Raw genomic sequence first — 22,731 nt, 5'->3', positions numbered from 1 at the left:
ACGCTGTAACCACATGAAAGCTTGCTGTAAATGCAATGCATTTTCTAACAGATAATTACAGAAATCATAATGCTAAGCAGACTTTATTTTCATTAATATTCATTAATGAGCATTTTGATGTTCAAAGTTTTATTTTTTAATTAATTTATTTTTACAGCCTTCTCTTGGCAAAAACAGCCTTGCCATGGAGATTACTATTATTCCTTTCCCTAATATTTATTTACATTTCTTACTTGTGGAACAAATGCCTGGGGCTGATCTTCCATTGTGCGTTGGTGACTGAAGGCACATTTGTTAGGGAGCTGTAGTCAATCCCAGTTGCCTAGGGGTTGTTGTTTTGTGATTATATGCCCATTTGAAAATACATGTTTGTCAAATTCATGCACTAAATTTTTAAATGCAATATCTTGTTGGCGTATCTTAGAAAAGTAATGTGTAAAGCTGGCTGTACACAGTCCTATGCAATGGTTGCCATGATGCTACAAAGGATTGTGAGACCAATCTTGTGTTGCGTTTTGAAAACAATAGACAGATAGCTTCAAATATTTTTCTTTTGCAGCAGTGCCTTGTTGGCTTTAGGCATCAAGAAAATGAGAGATACAAATTGACTGCAATTTTAATTAGCATGGCAAAGAATGTAATTCTATGACTGTCAATGAAAAATCTTGCATTCTTCCCTGCTATGCAAGCTGAACCTTGTATCATGTTGCACATATTTCTTCAAATCAGGAGACATCCTGCAGATATTTTATAAGCAAGACTTCCATAAGGTTTCATTAGTGGTATGGGTCTGATTTGTGAGCACTTTAAACTCCAAAACAGGAGCAAAAGAATACCCCTAAACTCTACGCCATAACATAGCCCAGCAGATGTCATCAGAATAAGGCCAGAGCATGGTGGCCTTGGATAATACTGTGACCCCACAGGTATGGATTTTGCTGCCCCAGCATCAATGATCTCATGGAGGACATCATGGGGATATAAAGATAATCACAGCAAGCTTGAAGGTTTCTAATCCCTGGTGTGTTCTAGATTATGTCATAACAGGGTCTAGAGATTTATCCATAGCCTATAATGCTCCTGACCTGGATGGAACCATCTGCATAATCCCCAGCCTTGAATGATTTACTAGAAGAGGGAATATGGCAGCAAGTATTCCAGACAAGCTAAAAGAGGCAGAGTCTGCAGGAAAACCTCTAGGTGCCAATGCATTCTTGCTGCTGTTACACTGTGCTGGATGTTTGCTGAACTAATTGGGGTGGGAGTTAGGCTTAATTCCAAACCACAGAGAAGGTCTACCCATCACTAAATTTCTCATGTTCCATGCAGAATTTCAGGAGTGAAGATCAAATACATCTTTGCTTCAGACTCATTATATATTAGAGCAGACTACTAAGGAACAATGTGGAAGTTCTTAACCAGAGTTTTGTTAGTTTTAAATAACAACAGTGAATGGAACCACAAAGTCCCTTAGAATTGTGTAATTAATTAACTACTGTTGGTGATAAATGGGAAGCAGACAGCTACTTTGAAATTAAGCTTGATCATGTGAATCTTTACTCAGGCAAAACCCAGTTTGGTACCATTCAATTAAATCCGCAGTTTTAAAACTCAAACCATAACCTTAGATATAGTAAAGAGCTTAGAAAGTGTGTGTAAAAGTTAAACCTACGAGTCTTTCTAGCTGAATCTTCAATGAAGAGAGAAGAAATATCTTCATCTACTCCCACTTCATTTTTAGCAATGCAAGTATAGGCACCTGTGTCTTCATATCGGACACTACTGATGTGAAGTTCGCTTCCATTTGCTGCAACAAAAAAGATCCACAAAAGCTATAAATTGTAACAAGCTCTGGAAAGTGAGGTTTTTAGGCTGCAGTCTTAAACGCAGTTACTTGACAGAGAGTTCCAGTGAAATCAAATAGTCTCAGAGGGTTTTATCCAACAAAGTAATTCTGTTAGCATAAGGACTTTTTCCTTTCCTTGCACACCTGCCCATCTGTTCTGGAGGACTGGGAAGAGAGAGAGAGAAGAGGAAAGGAAGTTCTATGGTGCAGGAGGAAGTCCTTGTGTTAACAGTAACAGAGCAACTATGTGGGATACAACACAGGGTTTCAGCCTTACTTTTTTTTTTAAAAAAATTTTTTATTAACAGGCCAATCACATCACATTATTCAAATCACATTGGTTCCGAATTATACAGCCAAATTTTAATTTTTTTTGAGGGTACCCATATATCAAGCTCCGCACGAGTCCAAAATTCCGGATAAATCCAGACATCACTCATTTTACTGCATTAATTCAGGCTTTCAGCCTTACAATTATGTTTTTGAACTCATTGTTCCAGAATTGAGATTGCTTACAGTTGAAGAAGTCCAGAAATACTGAGGATGAATGATTGGTTACCATGGCATTGGAAAGTCACAAAAGTTTACTTATCTTTCTAAGAATAAGAGAATGTCAGTAGACAATATATTATCAGATGGATAAATCTTTGAACTTCTGATAATATTTTTATTTCTTGTATTTATTCACATATTTCTAGGGCATCTTTTAAAGCAAAGCCTTCACAAAGAAGCAAAACCGTCCATAAAATACAATGGCACATTTCGGTAACGCCAACCACTTAAAACAACAGTCTAAAACAGTTCGCCGGCCAGTAACTTACCATTAAAAATGAAGTAAAACCACATAAAATCATTTCCATTCAGCAGCATTGTAAAATTCTTTGAAAAACATGTGGCCTTCCAGAGTCTGTTTAAAAGCCTGTACATGAATTTTGGGATATTAATTTTGATTATAGCTTTTTTTACAGGCAGTTTGACACTATGAATATAAGATACTAAAAGTGGCAATTATACAGGAATTGAGAAATTTACTGTAAACTGATGAAAAGAATTGAGAGCTGCTTTAGGGCACAGTCCCTCAGCCAGCATTTGGCTCATGGAGGGGCTTTCTGAGCCGTGTACATACTGCATAAAGGTGAGAGGCCCACTAGTAGGATGGTACTTGTGTTGCCAGAGCACACACCCACCCAATATGCCTGCAGAGGACTCCCCAGAAGTAGCTGTTCTGCTAGAGGTGAAGGTTGAAACAGGGTGTTCCAGGAGCACATCCTGGGGTTGTTGCGGCAGAGCCTCTCCTCCTCCAAGAGGGGAGGTGTTGTGGGCGGGACGCAATTTCTGCGACATGCAGGGGGCGTTATGCCCCCTGCCCCACTCACCTGGCTGGCACACCACGCCCACAGGTAAGCGCCCAACCGGGCGGCTTGGAGGGGGCGTGGTTTGCAGTTTAAGTTACTGCTGCGCCAGTCATTCCGCCTCATTTTCCGCCTTCTCGTCATGAGTCGTGGTCCAATGCCTAGGCCAATACCTTCTCACTTGCTGTAATCAATAAAGTTGTGGCCTTTTCTTGCCCATTAACCTTATACTCTGTGTCTGTGTGTCTTCATTCCACAAAGCGGGGATCGGGTCCTTGAACCACAATCAAGGACCTACAGGATTCTAGAGCCCCTCATTACCCCAACACACCCTTGATGGAGCAAAAAACTGTCCCACCCTGCTATCCAACAGGGCTTTGGATGTGGTAGTTTCTGTTCCATGGAGTCTCCACACCCACCCATGTGCAACAGGCCTGCTCTGTTAATTCCAGAAAATAATGTTCTGTTCATTCCAATAATACGTATATGAAAAGAAATAGCGTACTGGAGGAATCCAGCGTTGTGCTTTGTTTGTCAGCACAGGCATTTCAGCTTGTCAGACAGAATGATTCCCCCTCTCCTTACCCCTCACACAGGAGGTATGTGGGATGCATGGGGTGGGGAAAGGGGAGAAAGTCCCATGGTGCCAGCAAAATCCCTTGCATAGGGCATCCACCATTGAGGCTCATTTGGTGAATCACAGAGCCAATTATTTTTCATCCCATTTGGTGCATCACAGGGCCAATTATTTTTCATCTCAACCAATACAGCAGCACTTGATCCAGATTTTACCTAAGAAGCCGTAGAAAGCATTGACTGGTGTTGATTTTGCAAAGAGAAAAAGCAAAAATCCGGTTCCATTTGACGTCAGATAAAGCAAACTTTTCTTACCCTTACCTAATAGCATCAGTTGCTTAGACAATTTGGGCATGACACCAATGCCGTTCTTTAGCCAGGAGATTTTGGGATTTGGGATCCCCTCAGCATGACACTTGAGGCTGGCTGATACCCCGGGTTCTTGTGCCTGGGTTTCAGGATACACACGAATCACTGGTGGCACTGTGGAGAGAGAAAAAACAAAACAATGGGTGGCTTTAAACTAAGCTGTTAGGTGTCAGCTCTTACTCATCAACAACATACAACACGGTATTGTTGTGGCAGCTAGGGATATAGAGGACCCAAACATTATGGATACAAACCATACATTATGTGCTATTTCATGTTTCTTTCTCGTGTGTGTGTGTGTGTGTGTTTTAAGGGGCTGTAAACTTTTCCTTTCCTATCATTTATCTGCTCAAGACTGCACTCCAAGTACCTTTCTGCAATGCTGGGAAATTATGTGGTAAGCCTGTATCTTTTCCCTGCAGAAAGAAAAGCACCTTTTGGGTGCATGATTTTGAGTTGACAGCTGGCAGGATGAGAAAGAGTTGGCAACCTTCCACTGCCACTGTTCTGCTTTGGATTGTGTACTCTAAAGTTGACACACACACACACACACACACACACACCACATTACACTGCTGCTGAAAGAGTTGCACTGACTACCAATAAGCTACTGTGCTAGGTTTGAAATGCTGGCACTGGTGTGATGGACTATGCGGAGTTAGCCAAACTGACTGTTAAGATCCGGAACCAGGGCGACCAGAAATTCCAAAGAGAATGGAGTAAATATATTGAGTACTTGAAAGATAATTGCAAAAATGTGAAGACACTAGCAGGACTGAAATAAATCTTGTAACATAATGTAAAAATAGTATCTGACCATGGGCAAAAATGGACTTGATATACACATTGAAGGACAGAAACTGGCAGTTAAAATGCGCATACAATTTATTAGAAATTGGAAAACCAATTGAAGGGAAGGAGGGAAGTCACAAGCTCGACGGAGCAAATGTATTTGATATGTATCTGAAAGGCTGTTATATTTTGTGTTTTTTTTAAAAAGAAAAACAACAAAAATTATTTATAAAATAATAATAATGGAATGCTGGTACCGGTGTGTAAACCCTAGACGGGTTGGGACCAAGATACCCAAAGGACTGTGTCATACCCAACCAATCACTGCATTCTGTGGGAGAAAGTATCCTGGAGATGTCATCCTACCAAGAGGCCCATTCTGAATGCTGTCAAGATCTTTAGTGTGGCAGCCCCTATCTTTTAGAACTCCCTCTTATTATACATCAGATCTCTATTCTCTTTGCCTCTTGCTGTGTCTTCTATGGAAATCTTCATCCCAGTTCATATCTGTATTGGATTTGAATGATTTTATGTACATACTGTTGCGGTTTAAATTGTTTATATGTGTTTCAAGAAATGTTTATATATATATATATGCATTTGTTTTAAGTGTGTAAGTGTGTGTGTGTGTGTTTGTATAGAACACTTTGAGGTTTGTAATGGGAAGCAGTTCGCTAAATGAAATAATAAATAAATAAATAACACATAATTTATTAAAAGAAACACTGGTCTTTACTGAATTCTAACGTGAGAGATTAATAAGTAATTCTTGGGGGGCGGGTTGTGCTGCAAATTTGACTCTAATTGTTTATTTACTCCAAGGGCTTTTAAAAATTACCAACGCACACATTAGAAACTGCTTAATTTTGCCATCAACAGCTCAATCCTACATAGGTGTCAACAACTCAACATTTTAGTAGTCCAGCCTGTAAAACTATGTTTGGTTTAGTGCTGAGATGAAATGGGAAAAACTAGATTTTCAGATTTACACCATCCCAGATGGGATGTACCGTGCTGGTGGTATTTGAAGAGGTGAATTCTGTGCTTGTGGTGTGTACTAACGCTGAACTTAAATATACCCTCTGTCTTTCCCCAATGTTTTTTTCAGGCTGCAAAATTGCTGGTGGAGGGGGGAATTTTATTATTTTATATTTTTATTTATACCTTATCTTTCCCCCTGACAGGACTCAAGGCAAGATATTTCAGAGGTTTGGGCAGGCAAAATATGAGAAGCTCTCATGAAAACTTAGGATCGGTGGTGAATGCAATACCAGCACTGATGTGAACCTTTTAAAAAAATGCACAAGTTTCTTGAGAGAGCAAGGAGCAACGCCCTCATTCTTCATGTTAAAGGCAGGTGATGAAGTGGAATTGGCATGAAAACACGTTAGAATGAGGGCAGTATTCTGTGTCCTCTCCCTGGTGTCTTGTGAGTAAAAATAAATAAAACTGTAAACACCAGCAACAGGGAGCAATTTGGGCTGAATCTTCTCTGTCATAAAATACAAATTAACACCATTAACATCAGTGAGAGTTATATCTATCCTGAAGGAGCATGTTGAAGACATTGCTTTCCTGTCTGAAGGGCATTTCTGAGATGATCACAGTTTGAACATTTCCGCTACCGGAATAGATGCAATAAAAAGTGTTGTTTGAATTCACTTGTCTCTAAAGGATAGATAGAATAAGGCCCCATTTGAGGAAAACACACATTTATCAAATAGCTAGTTTGATATGCAACTGTATATAGCAGCATTTTGTATTGAAAAAGTAAACTTCACCACTGTTGAAAGCTACCTTGATTTTTCTTCTTCTCAGCACCATGACGTGTTTCAGTGTATTTAGGGTAATTTCCTTATGCTGCCTCCCTTCCCCTCAGCCAAGCTAGTTTAGTCACATTGTTATGATGTCACTCACATTTGTGTTTGCCATATGTTTTGTATAGTGAAGGTTTTTTCCCTATAGCATTGTAAAATGGAGGGATGGGTTCTTATGTAACTGTATGTGTGGATTTTTGAAAATTGCATTTTTGATTTTGTATGCTGCAAAAAAATGGTGGTGGTGATACTGAGAATGCTCTCTGATCTATGGGCCCCAACCAGCCTCATATATCCAATTTAAAATGGTATTCTGAAATAGTTTTGGTTGGTGTTTAAACAAGAACTGAAGAAAGAAGGGGTTGAATCCTACATTCACTCAGTAGAGTGTGACCCAAATAAGCAAAATAAGCAAAATCTGTTAGAGTGGTGTGAAAGCGTGTCTTGGCAGCTCTAGTGGAAAAATAATACACAGACACTAAAATTAGACTGCACATTGGAACCAAATCTTATACAATTTCAAAGATTCAAAAATACTTATTTTTTGTTTACAATCAGCATGCATCAAATCTTTGTGAAATTCATCTTTTGACATGAATTTGTCATTTGCGAGTGGAGGAATCCATGAAAAACTCTTATCGTTCATTCCCCCCATTATTTCATCTTGGCACTAATCTGCACACATAGTGAGAGCCCTCCAATCTTCCCAGGTTGCATTTTTTGCAAGAACTTGACTAGATATTTTTAAAGTGTATCACAGAGGGGCCATATTCACCAAACTGAGCTAGCTCAGTTCATAATATTACCACAGTGAAGGCACTTTCAAGAGGATGATGTCGGCTGACAAACTTTAGATGCAAGCAGAATGTGTGATTTGTTGTTGTTGTTGTTGTTGTTGGGGTTGTTGTTTTTTTGCGTGGTAACTCAGTTTGGAACACCAAAACCCAGAATTAAAACTTGCTAGGAACCCTTCTAATTAATATGTCCCCAGTGCTATTTTCAGAAAGGAAGAACATCTAGCAATTATATTCATCCACAATATCCCTTGAGCTATTTCCTTCCGGTGACTATCCGCAAAAAAATTCCATTATCTTGTACCTACCTACTGATCACTAAAATAGTTCTTAAGTCTATTCACCAGAACTAAAAATAGTTCTGGTGAATACTGTAAACGATATCAGAAAGGGAAGCATGGTTTCAAGTCCTTTTGTTTACAAAGATGTAAAAAAAGACAGCTCAGGTGTAACTTGAACTGAAGTGATTGGAGGCAATTGTGGAGAGAGAAGATAGGAACTGAACCTTGCTTCCATTTTAAATCAGGCATTTGGTTTTACCTTATTTTATCCATAAAACCATCAAGGCACACTGTGCTGTTAGGATATTTTCTGCCATTCATTACAATAAGCTTCACATACTATAAGAGTCTCTAACCAGGCTGACAGTATGCTTTCTGACTTTGCCAAGCCTACTAATCATGAACTGTCTGGAAGAATGCATGCCAGATTTGTTAGAGTCTCTCTCTGAAGGAAAGAGATTTGTGTACTGAGGCTGCTACAAAAGCCAACTTTCTCTTAGTAAATTAACAAGAATGAAAAGTCCAACATATTAATAGCACTATGCTCCTGAGCAATTCTCATTACAGCCATGGGCAAACTAATTTTAGCACGCATTACATCATATCTTTAAATAGGCATGAGAGTAGCATCCTCATTTAATATAACCTGTTTTCAAAGGATATCTATAAAAGGAAATAGGCAAACTCACTGAGGGTTTTGTTAACATGGGCAGATTGATGATATTTAAACAAATCTGTTAATTACCTAATTTCTTTGTCCCTTGAATCTAGGGTAGAACAATGCAAAATTATGTGCAGATGGTAACATACTGAAGTCATATTGCATCTGAGGAAAAAAGCAGGTTGGCTCATTAGGAAAAAATAACAATCAAATTCATAGGAGGTTATGATTCATAGGCAGTTTTGTCTGTATGAAAAGCAAGTAGATGAATGCTGGGCTGTTTTTCTTAAACACTTCTGGTACGAATGCCCATCAATTGTGCTAACCTGACTTTCTTGACTGACTTTCTTTATAGCCTGATTCATCACCAGCCATTTAAGCAAAGAATGTGGCTTCATCCTTGCAAGTGCTTGATAGCATAACGGCAAGAGTATTTCTTTCATTAGTGAATAATGCTAATTAAAGCTAATCAACACAAGCAGAACAAAGATGAAGCTCTATAACTTTACTTAAACAAGCAGTGCTCGAAATGAGCAAAGCAAAAGACCCATTTTTTTTAAAAAAGTGAGAGTTTAAAACACTCACCACTTTGATCCCGCTTCAGGTGTTGTTTTTGGAACGAAACTGTTGTTCTCCTATGCTGAGAATTGGGCAAGGTAAATATGCCCCTGTTGGACTTCTCAGCAGAATCTTAGCTACTATATGCTTTAGATGGGATTGGGAGGCATCATTTTGAAATGGTTCCAGTTGTTTTTTGGAGTGGGGTAAGGCCCTATTCCAGAAGACTCCATTTCTGGTGGAAATGGCATATGACACTTCAATGGCATATGGTGACCCATAAGGATCAGCTTTGTTTCCTCATTATATTTATCATCTACATGGAATCACTGGGACAATTTTTGTGGGGGAGGGGGGAGTTTTGCATCCCAGAAGCAAGACAGCATGCTGGAAAGCCAGAGAGGCAGAGAAATGGTTGAACTCTGCTGGAATCCAAGGCTGTGGCTACGGGAGAAGCAAGACCCTTTTGGGGTGTTAATGCTGTAGACCCGTCTACTGCAAGCTCAGGTTGTATATATGTGTAAATAAACCATATATCATAAAGACACCACCATCTCTGCTGTGCCTTATTCCCAAAAGGAAACAAGAACCCTGGGTAAGCACTTGGAACCCCTGGAATCTGGCACCGTTTGGAGTGGCGTGCAACAATATTATATATCACATATTATTATGATTATTTACGCCCCCTTTCATCCTAAGCTCCCGGGGCAGTTTACAACAATTAAAACACAGTATCAGAAACATTTTAATCTACTTCTCCCTACCTAAGTCTCAAAGCAGCTTACAATGATAAGAAATATACAATATATAAAATTTAAATATCTAAATTAAGCCTCAGAAATTTAAAGCCTCAGGAATTTGAGATCTCAGGAATTTGAACAAATAACATCAGAATATTTTAAAACATCAGGAAAGTGTTCATGATGCAATGGCCTTTTGAAAAAAAGTGCTTTAACCAAGTATCTGAAACTCAGCAGGGATGGTGCCTGTCTGACTTCCAGGAGAAGGAGAAGAAGAAGAAGAGTTTGTATTTGATATCCCGCCTTTCACTCCCTTTAAGGAGTCTCAAAGAGGCTAACAATCTCCTTTCCCTTGCTCCCCCACAACAAGCACTCTGTGAGGTGAGTGAGGCTGAGAGACTTCAGAGAAGTGTGACTGGCCCAAGGTCACCCAGAAGCTGCATGTGGAGGAGCCGGGACGCGAACCCAGTTCACCAGATTACGAGACCACCGCTCTTAACCACTACACCACACTGGCTCCCTCCACACAGTAGGAGGGAGTTCCACAGAGATGGCTCCACAACACAGAAGGCATGACTTCTAATACTAATAGTGCTCCCCAGGGCTTTTTTCCAGAGGGAACTCACTGGAACTCAGTTCCAGCATCTCTCGGGTAGGTGCCATTATCATTCTAAGAGAAAGAGGGAGGCGTTTATGGTGAGTTCCAGCACCTCTTTTTCTAGAAACATAGCACTGGTGCTTCCCCAGGTGATCTCAGTGATCCACTTGGAATGTACAGGGTAAGGTGGTCCTTAGGCTGGAGCTCCTACTTCACCTGTTCCTCAGAACGTAAGACCTGGCCACAGTAATTCATACAGCTTAGTTACATGCAGGTTGGATTATTGTAGTATGTTCAACATGGAGTTGCCTTGAAGGTGACATTGGTAGGGTTGCCATATTTCAAACAGTGAAAATCCGGACGGAAAAGTTGTTGAGCTAGACATTGGGAAACTTTAAAATGTAGCTGCAAGGCTCATGCTCGTGGGCGCTTGGCCACGGGGTCGTATGTCACCCATTCTGCTACAACTGCACTAGTTGCCAATGTGTTTCCAAGCACAAGCCATAGTATTGGTGTTATCTTTAAAACCTTAAACGGCTTGGCTCTAAAATTCTCAAGGAACCCACTCCTCCTGCAACAGCCTGCCTAATCTCTACATTCTGGTTTTTGTGTTCTCCTTCCTGCAACCAGCATTATGTAAGACCTTATCCTGGGAGGTTTATTTGGCCTCCTCCCTCACTGCTTTCCATCGATTGGTGAAAACATTTCTGTTCCAGCTAGTTTCTGCCTGGCAGGTGGTGTATTATACCGTGCACTCTGTTCGGGGGGTTTGTATGCTGTGCCTGTTTTAATTTTTTATATTGGCTTGTTTTTTATTGTTCTTTTATTATGGGAATCAATAGTGAGCATCTGGACAGCATACTGTATTTTAACCGTCAGCTGCTCTTAGCAGTGCAAAAGCATTCGAAGGGTGAGGTACACATTTCTAAATAAATAATCCATATTTCCTTTATCAACATCCATGCTCCAGTCTAGAGTAAGAAAACTCTCTCTCTCTCTCTCTCTCTCTCTCTCTCTCTCTCTCTCTCTCACACACACACACACACACACACACACACACACGGCTTCTTTTATGCTGAAGGGATTATTCATTCACTTCACTAGAGCAGAAAATGTCCCTCTTGGTCATCTTACTTTCTCTTCAGTTGAAACGAATGAAGATGTCTCTTCATGCAATAACTTCTTCACTATCATCATCATTAATGTGCTCATAGAAGTGGTTAGGCTGTGAACAGGGGCTAAGGCTGCAATTCAGGTAAATTCATTTACCTGAGAGCAAGCCCTATGGAACTCAGTGAGACTTCCTTCTGAGTAGGCATGTCAAATTTAAACAACAATAATAATTCCCTTTCCATCTTCCCACACAGTGATTTACCAAGTGAACCTTAAAAGCTTTGCAAAGTAGTCATTGTTGTTAGACCTCTATTATTTATTAATTTAACATCCTTTTTTAAAAGAAAGAATGAACGAAACACTTTCCTAAGGCAACTCACAGCATTAAAATAGCATAACAGCAACACACTAATTAAATATGTTTGCGGCTGCAACAGCATAACTATATGCAAAAGCATCATAAAACACACTTGTAAAAAGCCTTATGGGCTGTTTTGAAATTAGGTTCTCAATGGGCATCTAATTACAGGAAAAGGGGAGGCTTGTTGAGTCTCCCTGGGTAGAGAGTTCTATAGCTGTGCAGATACCATTGAAGGTTGTCTTCTTGGGATCTGCCTGTTCAGTTCTAGCTAGTGATGGGCCGGAGAATAGGGCTGCAGAAGGCTTGGATAGGATTCTATAGGTGCATGCTTTCAAGGTGGTTGTTCCAGTGGCAAAAGTAACAAAGACTTCAGTGCCATATGATCAAGACTTGTCAACTGGAATTAATAAAGGCTGAGGTATCGCCTTATTTCTCTGAGGATCCCAAAGAAGTATGGAACAAAGCTTTCCCATATGTTTCAGCAGCAGCCCTGAATGCACACATTTATCCTGTGAAAGGACTGTCACTAGTCACCTACAGTACTGAATCAAAGTTCTCCATTAAAATTGCCTCAAAGTGAAATTACTATGTCACCATTTCAGAAGGATTAGTGGGCACTGCACGTTAGTCTTTCATTTTCCAAAGGAGCATTGGACTTCTAATACACTCCTGATTTCACCCAACCTCTTTTAAATATTTTATTTTTATTCCCTTAAATGGAGGATTCAGAGATGAAATGAGGGTGATGGCAACTGCCAATTGTGCACTGGTAGCAAGGAATGAATGTACCAATCTATCTGTGACTGAAACCAAGAATAAATGGGTGAGACATAAGTGAGGAGTTGAACTAGGGCCAAATTTTATTTAAGCTAAATCTACAGAGTGGAAACCTAACTTAAGCTCAGCCTTGGGTGAGTCAAGCTGCCCATTTCAAAGTGCATGACAAGGCACAGCTCCAAAGCCAGGGCCCCTTCCTGCCCCACCCCATCCAAGGCCCCATAACTCAGGGAAGATGTGGCAGGTGGGTCTCCAGAAAAGGCTACGGCCTTGTCCACACCAGGCCTAGGAAGCATGGGCCAGAGTGGTTTTCAGCTTGTCCTGTGCTATCTAGACACGGGTCCAAGTGGTTTTGCCTTTGCCCTACTGCTTTCCCCCCAGGAAACCTGCTCTGTGGAAAACTCGATTGCTATTTGCTCTGATTCAGCACTAAAGCATGGGTTTTCCAGGGGAAATAAGTGGGGCAAATGGAAGTGTGGATGAACCCTATGACCTTCACAATCCATAGCAGTGCCTAAGGGTGCTCACCTGTTGCCTTATCTAACCTTAACCTTTCCCACACTTCCTTGCCAGCAATGTGACCGACTTAACCATGAAACCAAACCAATCCATTTAACAGCACTGACCTCTAAACACGAACACCTCCTGAATCCAGTACAGAGTAGGGGGAAAAAACCCCTGTTTGCCCAAATGTGCAAGCAGGCAAAATATTCTACTCAGATTCATATGTAAAGCTCTCAGCTGAAAGAACATTGTGATGTTGCATCAATGATTTACATGGACAGATCGCTCATATGCCGTTTGATTGTGATCTAAAACTGGAGGAATTTTTCTACCTTTCTGTTTTTCTTCTAAATGCCAGACTGCCACACATTACATTGTTCCAAATGGCTGTCTATTACTAGGGAGCTCTCTTGGATGATCTCTGAAATTGGATTGAGGAGCCAACCACCTTTGGTAGCCATTTTCATGGAAGACGTTACGATGATTTATGTCAACTTATTCTACGGAGCAGCAACCAAGGAAAATGATTCCTGGCACTCAGGGGTCTTTTGGTTTGCAAACTATCCATTTTCATAGCAGATTACTGTTTTATGAGGCTCTTTATCCCCCAAAAAAGCTTTCTGTTAGAAATGATAAATGGCTTTTCTTTCGCTAAACTTGATGTATAAAATACAAAACTCTAATGTGATATGAGCACATATAAGGGGAGAAAGCATATTACCAGCATACCTACGTTTCTTTATGACCCCTATTAACTATTCACAGGCACAGAGTGCATTGAACCAGATTCATTCCATCTTCTTGAAAGAAATGTTGTGAAAGAGAGCAGAACTTAGAGAAACATCGGTAGTTTTACTTTTCACAAAATGGTGCTGTTTCAAACTATCCTATTCAAAATGTCCCATATTTTACTTCATGCTCCTCTTTTACACTCTTTCAATGGATTGGGAAGCTCTGTGTCATGTGTCTTTCCCACACAACTTTGGTAATGTCCGAATTCCCTGCTGGCATAGAAGGTCCCCACACAATGCAGCTTTTTCCCACATGAGAATTTATCAGTGGTGGCTGGTGCCTATTGGTTGAATGGAAGGGTGGGAGACCAACAATAGGTGGAGCCAGAACCAAAGAGAGGCAGATCCAACTAATACTAGTTATTTCCCATCCTTCCCGCTGAGTTCTTTAAGGGGCAACATTGAGACTAAGGAGTACAAATCTGACAGACAGTGTCACCCCTTGGACTGATTGTAAGAAAGAAGACAGACAGGTGGGGACTGGCTGAGGGCAGACAGAGGTTGATGGGGCAGTGCCCCATTTGCCTTAATGGACCAGCCTCCACAGGGACTGATCCATTTCCTGTTAGATATAAGGCTGACAAGGGAAGGAGTCACTTCTCTGATTCCTCCCGCACGACTTGGGCTTTTTGACTGCTGGAGCAGTCTTGGAAAGACACCTGCATCATCTCCCATGCTGCTCAGATAATGCTAGGTCCACACACTTGTTCTTACAGATTATGCACAGGTTCTAAGGGCAGACATATGAAACTTCTGTGCCATATGCATATTCCTTAGGATAGTGTCTGCGCTATCCTAGTGTTACAGCTGCTGGATAATCTTCCTTTTGTATAGCAGATGAGTAGCTAATGGGCAAGGATAGCTGTCTGATGCTTTCTCGATGAAAATAATTCTTAAGAAATAGGTAGTGATGTCTCTAGAGAGATTTGAATGGGAGAATGATTGGAACTAAGAAGGTGAGTGACATCGCCATCTTCTTCAGTTGATATGGGAAGCTGATGTAAGGAGAGAGTGCACAAAAGAACAAAATATGCTTTACAGGATGAGAGAGAAAGGGAGGGAGGTTGAGCCTCCCCCACCTGCAAAGTGTCAGTCCCCAAACTGGAAGATACATAATGAAAAAGAACACACTTCTTTTCAACAACAGAAGGAATGAGAACTGGGCACCATGTTCATGGAATTGGTCACAGATGTGCTAAATGGGTGCAATATTCAGTGCAAAGTGAAAGTGCACAAACAAACTATTGGTGTTCATCAACATAATCCTTAAGTATTTGTGGGTCACATTTTGTGGTAGGGAAAAAAGAGGTTTGCACCAGCATTTACTAAGATCTACAGACTTGCCCCACGGGGTGCCTTTGCTTTGAGATAAGGAAAAGGAATAGGCCTAAATATTTAGTTACTGTTAGCGTATTTGTGTGAACATTGGGAGCATGTATGGCAGAGCTTCTGCTTTGTATGCAGAATGTCCTAGGTCCTGTTGCTGGCATCTTAAAGTAGGGCTGGAAATGTCTGAAACCCTGGAAATCTGCTGTGGGCAGTACTGAGCGAGATGAACCAATGGCCCAATTTGTTATAATAAGGCAGCTTCTTACAATCTGAATTACTGGTCCAGGTTCTTTTGTGAAATAGGTATTATGGTATGGCTCATAATGGCAGCACCAAACTAGAGCATTATTTTCCCAAATGCTGATTCTCTATGCATTTAAAATATATTATCATATGCTATTATATTATCTGTCATTTTCTGCCAAGTTCACTTTGTTTATATATTAGTCTAATTTCATGTTCCTTGCCTTTGTTAGTATTCTGCCTTTCAGTCCAAGGAAAAGGCTCAAACCTTGTCCCCGGACTGCAAAACCATGAAATGCAAGCAATCCCTGAAGAAGAACCCATCTTGAAATGCTAGCACTGCCTTCTGTAGGTCAAACGGCATTGTTTTGCTATCCTTTTTTGATCCACTGCCCCAACATCAGTTGCCGGAACGTGTAATCACTGGAGTGAAAAAGAAGAGTTGTGCAATGGGGGTGAAGTACATTAAGAGCTGCAACAAGGCACTTTAGGGAGAAATCTCAAGAGGTAGCACAAGAGCCTTCCACACTGCATCAGACAAATCTTTCTCACAGGCTCTGGCATCACTCTGCAGTGTTGCATAAGACTCCAACACCACTCTGTCGAAACTGATGTCCGCACACTTGACATGTTTGCTAGCACTTGGCTGTTTGGGTGTATTACAAGGCAAACAAGGAAGAACATTTGTAATGAGAAGGATGCCCTTTGAGGAGAGGATGCCTCACAGGGTTTTACAGATATATATAAAAGCAAACATGAAACTCACTTCCCTGTGCTTTCATCTACAAAGAACACATACCCCCCTCTCAACTTGTTGTATCTGAAAAGACAGGTTGGAGGAAGCCTTGGATTTGATCTACTGTCTACAATGTCCCACTCTGTGCAATCATCTTTTGAAGTTTCAAAGCCTTCTGGGGCTTGGATTCTCAGGGATGGCAACAAATCTACATTGCTGCCTGACACCAGTAACATTCCAGAATATCTGAAAAGATGCGGAGGAGCAAGCTGTTTGGCTTATGTATTTATTAACATTTTAACCCTGCCCTTCCTCCCAGAGTTGCCTAAGGTGGAAAACAACAAAGAAAATACAAAAAATAAAATATACATTTAAAATGTTTTTCCCCCACCCCCACCCCATCCAGCATTTATCAGAAATTATCAGCAGCAAGCCACTTGGTATCATGGAGCTGCAGCAACAGACACTCCTGGAAGAGGTATTACTGCTGCATACCAGGAGGGGTGTGTGTGTGTTTGTAGTGCAGGAAGGTTGGGTCCACAGGGGCACACCAGCAGGAGTGCTGGATTGGCTCTATCTGTCTGCCTGCACAGCCCTGATTTTGCTGCCTCAGACTTCCTGGTAAAAGCAACAATGGCGTTCCTGCCAGGAGGTATTGCTGCTGATCTGCCCTGCTGGGTAAACCACTCCTCATTATCACACAAAGAACATTTTGAGAAGGGATTTCTTTTCCTCCCTGAAACATGCACAGGCCACCTAGCTGCGTATATATGAACGCACATACAAAATGTAAGTATTCCCATAAGTCAAACCAAATTGTTGCCCCCAGCCACAATGGATTAACCACACACTGTTCCTTAAGCAGAGCCCATCCTGCAAGCTCATCTCTCCTTTTCTTCAGCTGGCCTAAAAACAACAACCCTGCTTCAGACTTGTGCTTGGAGCCCTGTCTGGAAGCTGCATATAGCCCTATTCATAAAATTGCAGCTAAAAATTGCCAGTGACCAAGAAAAGAAAACTTTACCCCAAGGAAACAGTTGTCAGCCCACGAGATTGATGATAACCGACAAAGGCCTGGGAAACATTCATAACCGCTATACTGATAAATTGTATTAACTGTAGATCAAGGGTAGGCAGACTTCAGGACTGATGGATCTGCTTTGTTTTTGAGAACGCTATGAACCAAGCCAGGGGTGAGACACAGGGCCTTATCCAGTACTGTTTATGCAGGAGTGAAATACTCATGCAATTGATTTCACTTTCCTTTCCTGCACACCCTCAAAATCTGCTTCAGGTGATATGGGGACCTTTCCAGAGCAGATTTCTGGGTATACATGGGACTCTATGAAGTGGAGGAGATAAAAGTGAAGGCCTGTAGCACAATCAGAAGGAAAGGTGCCTTTTTGCTGTTGCCATTTGGAGTCAGAAAGCCTTACGACTGCAAATCAGCCAGAGATCTCCCAGTAGCTCCCAATCCACTTTTCACCCATCACTGCTATAGATTAAAAAAAATTAACAAATATTTTGTATATCTCTTTGGTTGATCTCTCTATTGCTGCTTTCTTTTCCCTTGCCGTTTCTCAATGTGTAAATTAACAATATAACAGGTTTCTTTCCCCTTCTGCGGGTAGCAGTGAAAAGATGTGGTATGCTTTTGTTTTGTTGCTTTTGTGAGAACAATATTAACATTCAGCATTGCTCACAGGAACATTTCAGCGAATTGTCACATGTGCCATTTACTAACCATTCACCTGAAGAATGTGGGTCTGATACAGTTCTTCATAGCCATAGGCATGACACGTGTAATTGCCCATGTGAATAGTTGTTACCTTGGTGATGTAGAGAGAATCATCTTCTCCAAAATCCTGTAAGTAACAAAAGACAAGGGAGGGGAAAAGACCTATCATTTAGCAATTTTGTTTTAAATGCTGCAAGTGGCTACACTAACACTTTGCGTGTTTTGACAGTTGCTTAGCTTTCAACAGGGCTTACATTTTCAACATGGTATTTTTACATACGCAGATTTGTAAGATGGAATGAATAAGAGATAACCTGCCAATACACAAATGGGAGAAACTAAAACTAACTCATCTGAAAAGCTCCCTGGTTTCTAAAAAAAATAAATGGGACTCTTATATAAAATGATGATAATCCAGCCTGACAATTGAATACTTGACAAATTACAAGGCAAACTGTTTTTGGGATGTGGTTTTAGTTTATGGATATGGTTAATGAAAGCACTGTCTATTAAATGAAGCACTGAAACAGGCTTTCAATTATTTGCAAGAGCATTGTGTGTCAATGATTTCTGCTATTGTTCAATAAACCTAGTTACGAGTTAAGAAGAAGAAAGGGCATTTCCTTTTTAAAAATCCTTTTGATTTTTAATTGGCTAAAATGTGCTTTATTTTTTGCTTGAAAAAAGGAGAAGAACTCTGCTCTGTACTTCTAGTTCTTACGGTGTAATTTAGAATTATAATTATGTTAGAAAAGCTGAAATATCTGCTAGGTTTCAAAATGTGGCTCTGTTGGCCTTGCGTTCTGCTTATCGGTTTACTGCAAATGATGCTTCCTAAGCCTATATATCGAGGAATAAACACAGGCTGCAGCTTTTCTTCTGCTTTCATTAGCATGCAGGATTTTGCTGAAGTGCTGATACTTTTATACAAAACCCAAAAGTACACATTTAAAAACCATACTTAATTAAGTTAAAGAATGATTTCCCCCTCCCTTAATTAGCTTAATGTATGACACATGCTAAATAAAATCCTTTACATGCAGAGCCTTAGTGCCTTATATACCTCCAATTATGCAATAAGGCTAATAAAACATCAGGCAGAAAATAATCATGAATGCAAGGGCAAAGAGTTTAACTCTTCAGACCCAATAAAAGACTTCAGAACTCTGAGAACTGAGACATAACAGGTGGGGAACCTGCAGCCCTCCACATGTTGTTAGGCTACACCTCCCGTCTTCCCTTACCATTGGGCATGCTAGCTGGGGCTGATGGAAGATGGAGTCCAAAAACATCTGGAGGGCCAAGTAGGAAAGTGCTAAATAGGAAAGAAATCAATATGCAGGTCCAGCAGTGGCGAATGAGGAGGAGGAGGAAGGCAGTGCTGTGTTTACTGGGATGGGGCAGGGTGACATGGCAGTGAGCTTGAGGAAGCTCTGGATTTGTAACATGCAGCCCCCTTGACCTCACACGGCCTTGCCCTGCACCATCCATGTCTGGCAAGAGGCAATGGAACCAGTGTCAGAAAGCAGTTGTTCTGCCCCTTCGTGTACCACTGCTGCTAAGTATGTAGTCTGCATTTTCAAACATGCGTGGTGTGTTTCCATGGCCCAAGCCACAAGGGCACTCAGTTAGTTCTAGGTTTTAAAAAGCAAACACTGTGTGAAGATTGTGAGTTGTTAACTGTTCTCACACATGTGGTACCTCATATTCGAACCAAAGTTCAAGAGGATATGAGAGCAAGCTTCTGAGCTGCACCAGTTCCGAAAGCCGACTTTGATGGAAGTACTAGTGTTATCAGGCATTGTTATGCTTGAAATATTATAGTCTAGATTGAATTTAAATCAATAAAAACTAGATGGCTACTTTTATGAGATGATTTATAAAAGAGCTGAAGAAAAACAAAGCAATAAAAATCCTCTGTCATTCATGTGTTGCTTCCTAATAGACATCTCTGATTAATGTTATGAACACTTGGTTGGTGCTCTAAAATTGTCTTTTTATGGATGATCTATTTTACTCTGATGCATAGTATGAGCAAATACATTTTTCAAAGATGTAAAGTCCTATTTTATTATTTCATTCCCATATACCAAAGAGAAGCTTTTGCCTAAAGACATAATTTATGATGCTTAAACTCTATTTTTGATTCTTTGCAATTAATGCAGGCTATATATTTGCAGTGCTTATAGTAAATTATGCCTGCAGAATAAATATCCTCTCTTTGATATGTGAGTATTACTGGGAACTTCCAGTGTGGTACCAAAAGAGAAAGGCTCATATCCAGGAGATCCCAGAAGATTAGGTGCCCACTGAAGAAATGTGTGAAGCCCTACAGAGGAAATTTGGAAGGAAACCCTTCTTTTAGACAGCTGTGGTTCTCCTCCAAAATTCCAAAGACTGACATTTCTCCAGACGTTATTAAAATACTTTTAAAAGGATGGTTGACCCTCCCTCGCACCCTTATCAAATGGACACAAATTCGTTAACCAAAGGGCAGTGAAGGAATCACTCAGAATCCTTGCCTTATTGCTAATAAATTATATCACACTTGTTATTGGCTTCTCAAGTATCATATTCAAAATGGCCCCGCTGTCCAGTGTTCACCAAGGTGTGCATGCCAGGTCTACAAGGCAGCTCAGGGATCTGCCACCCAAGCCAAAGGCTGCAGAAGGTGAATCAAGACTGCTGCCAACCCCCATAATGCCTCAGACTGCCTGTCTACTAAATTCTTAAATTCCCTTACCGTCCTGCTCTGAGTCCAAAGCAGACCAAGTAAGTACACATATCAAGAGCAAATCAAAGGATCCTGCATTGGGTGAAGAAGGAATTCTATGGGTCAATCAGGCACTCCCCTAAAAATTATTACTCAGGCCTAGCAAAAAAACTAGAAAGAGTGGGTGCTGCAAAATAGAAGGTTAAGGGCTGGACGGCAGGCTTAAATAGCAGCCTGATCGCTCTCCTCCTGCCCTGGTAATTCCCAAGGAAGAGACCAATTTCCCTCATCTCCCAAGAAGGCATGTGTGGCAAATTCATCCTTGCTAAAAAGCAGGAGTGGCATTGTGAAATTGCTCGTGGCTTTAACCGAATGTTTCCTTTCCATAAGCTCACGCTCCTATATTCTTTTCAGTGACATATTCACATAGTAGCAAACTGCTTCCTTCTTGGTTTGCCTCACTTCCCCCCCTTTGAAATAAAAGTCTGTATCCTCTAGTGGGTTTCTTTTACATTTTACAAATACCCTTGGAAAAGAATATTGCTTAAATGATCCCAGCACACTTTCAAGCTTTGTTAGTTTAAAAACCAGCATTCTGGATTGATCTCGGCTTGCTTTTATATTCAATAATCCTTTAAAAGCCACTACGGTGCACAGACAATTTAAAAAACAAAACAATGTCTGGCCAACTGTCAGGTACCTTTCTTTAAACTCTTTTCTAGTACTGCTCCAATGTTTTAGTTTCTTATCAGAACTATTTTCTATTCATTCACCAACCTTTCTTTCTTTTCCATTTCATTTCATTATTTATTTTTGCAGAGCTGAACTTGCAGAAATTTGGCAGGTGAAACATCTCCCCATTGCACAATTGTTAATGACATACAGCTCTGGAATCGTGGAAACCCAACAGAATGATGTGGAACCAACTACACGAGTTACTCTTACACAGTAGGTTTTTCTGCCTCTGCTGATGTCCCCATTGGAAGTGGACTGCAGTTGCAGGAACCCCTTCTCAGAGGGTTTGTTGTGCTTCATGATAGGGCTGGCAGGTCCTGCTATGGGTGTGGTGGTAGCTGTCTGTGAGGCATATACCCACTGACTCATTTTCCTTTGGCCTCCTCCTAACATCAGCACCAGCACTTTATAAATACCTGCTTAAAGGGTGACATGTGAGGCCTTGTCATATTAGTTTGATGATCAAGTGCTTCTATTGCCAGTAATTACCAACAGCTGTCAAAAGGTGGATGTCAATCTCCGTTTAATGATATCGGCTTAGCTTTTTAACCCGTCAAAATTAATGTGATATGAAGTATCTCACACAAACGAAGAAGAACAAGGTAATCGGTTTTGTTGGGTGGCAAGATCTGTGTCACAGATAAGGTGTGATCATTTTCTCGTATTGTCATAGACAGTCTTACAGATTATACACTCAGAAAACTGTTCTTTTTTTCTTAAAACGGGGAGAAGGAAAATGATGCAGAAGGAATAATATTTTAAAGAACACTTCCACAAAGGTTAAAATATCACAAAGAAACCCATTGAACCCTCCCAATCTTATTTCATGAACTCAATATACAGACAATTATACTTAAGGCAGAACTGTTGCCAACCTTTCAAATTGGGAAAGAAAGGGAGAAACCTTGTTTTTCAGGTATCACAATTTAATTATGAACAAAGAAAATACTAGCTGTTCCAACTTTTGATAATAGGTCGAAGACAATTGCTAATAAGCTGTATGCTGGGTGTGAACAGTAATAGAAACAGATTATCCACCAGGAGTCATTCCCCCTGGATGCTAATCTTAAAATAAGAGGTATTGATGGGTGAAATGGAAGCACCAAAGAGAATGGGAGATTCTCCTTCCTCCATCCCAGTTCCCTTAAGGGGTTTGCTTCATTCATGAAAAGGTTGGTCTTGCAGGAGAGTACTCTTATATAGGACATGTAGTTGTATAAAGAACAGATTGAAGCACTTTAAGGTATCAGTAGTTCCACCTGAGGAGCCCAGCATGTCTTTTCCATGCAGATATGGAATCCAAAGCA

The 22,731-nt window shown here is 40.6% G+C and overlaps 1 protein-coding gene across 3 annotated transcripts in view; it reads right to left on the bottom strand.

Moving 5' to 3' along the window:
- Nucleotides 1–22,731, bottom strand: part of FSTL4 (follistatin like 4) — a 340,016-nt gene that overhangs the window by 16,867 nt on the left and 300,418 nt on the right. For 2 of the 3 annotated variants that reach the window (XM_083600096.1, XM_083600097.1), the window contains exons 8-10: nt 17,983–18,103; nt 4,096–4,257; nt 1,673–1,807 (exon numbers count right to left, since the gene is read on the bottom strand). In XM_083600096.1, the coding sequence (XP_083456222.1) occupies nt 1,673–1,807; nt 4,096–4,257; nt 17,983–18,103 (418 nt within the window). The remainder of the gene's footprint in view (nt 1–1,672; nt 1,808–4,095; nt 4,258–17,982; nt 18,104–22,731) is intronic. The other variant, XM_083600098.1, reaches the window with a different exon arrangement.

The sequence above is a fragment of the Podarcis filfolensis genome (genome assembly GCF_964270895.1).
Source record: "Podarcis filfolensis genome assembly, chromosome: 2".
Classification (NCBI taxonomy): Eukaryota; Metazoa; Chordata; class Lepidosauria; order Squamata; family Lacertidae; genus Podarcis; species Podarcis filfolensis.
The sequence above is the reverse complement of the archived record's forward strand: the minus strand, read 5'-3'. Positions and strand labels throughout refer to the sequence as shown.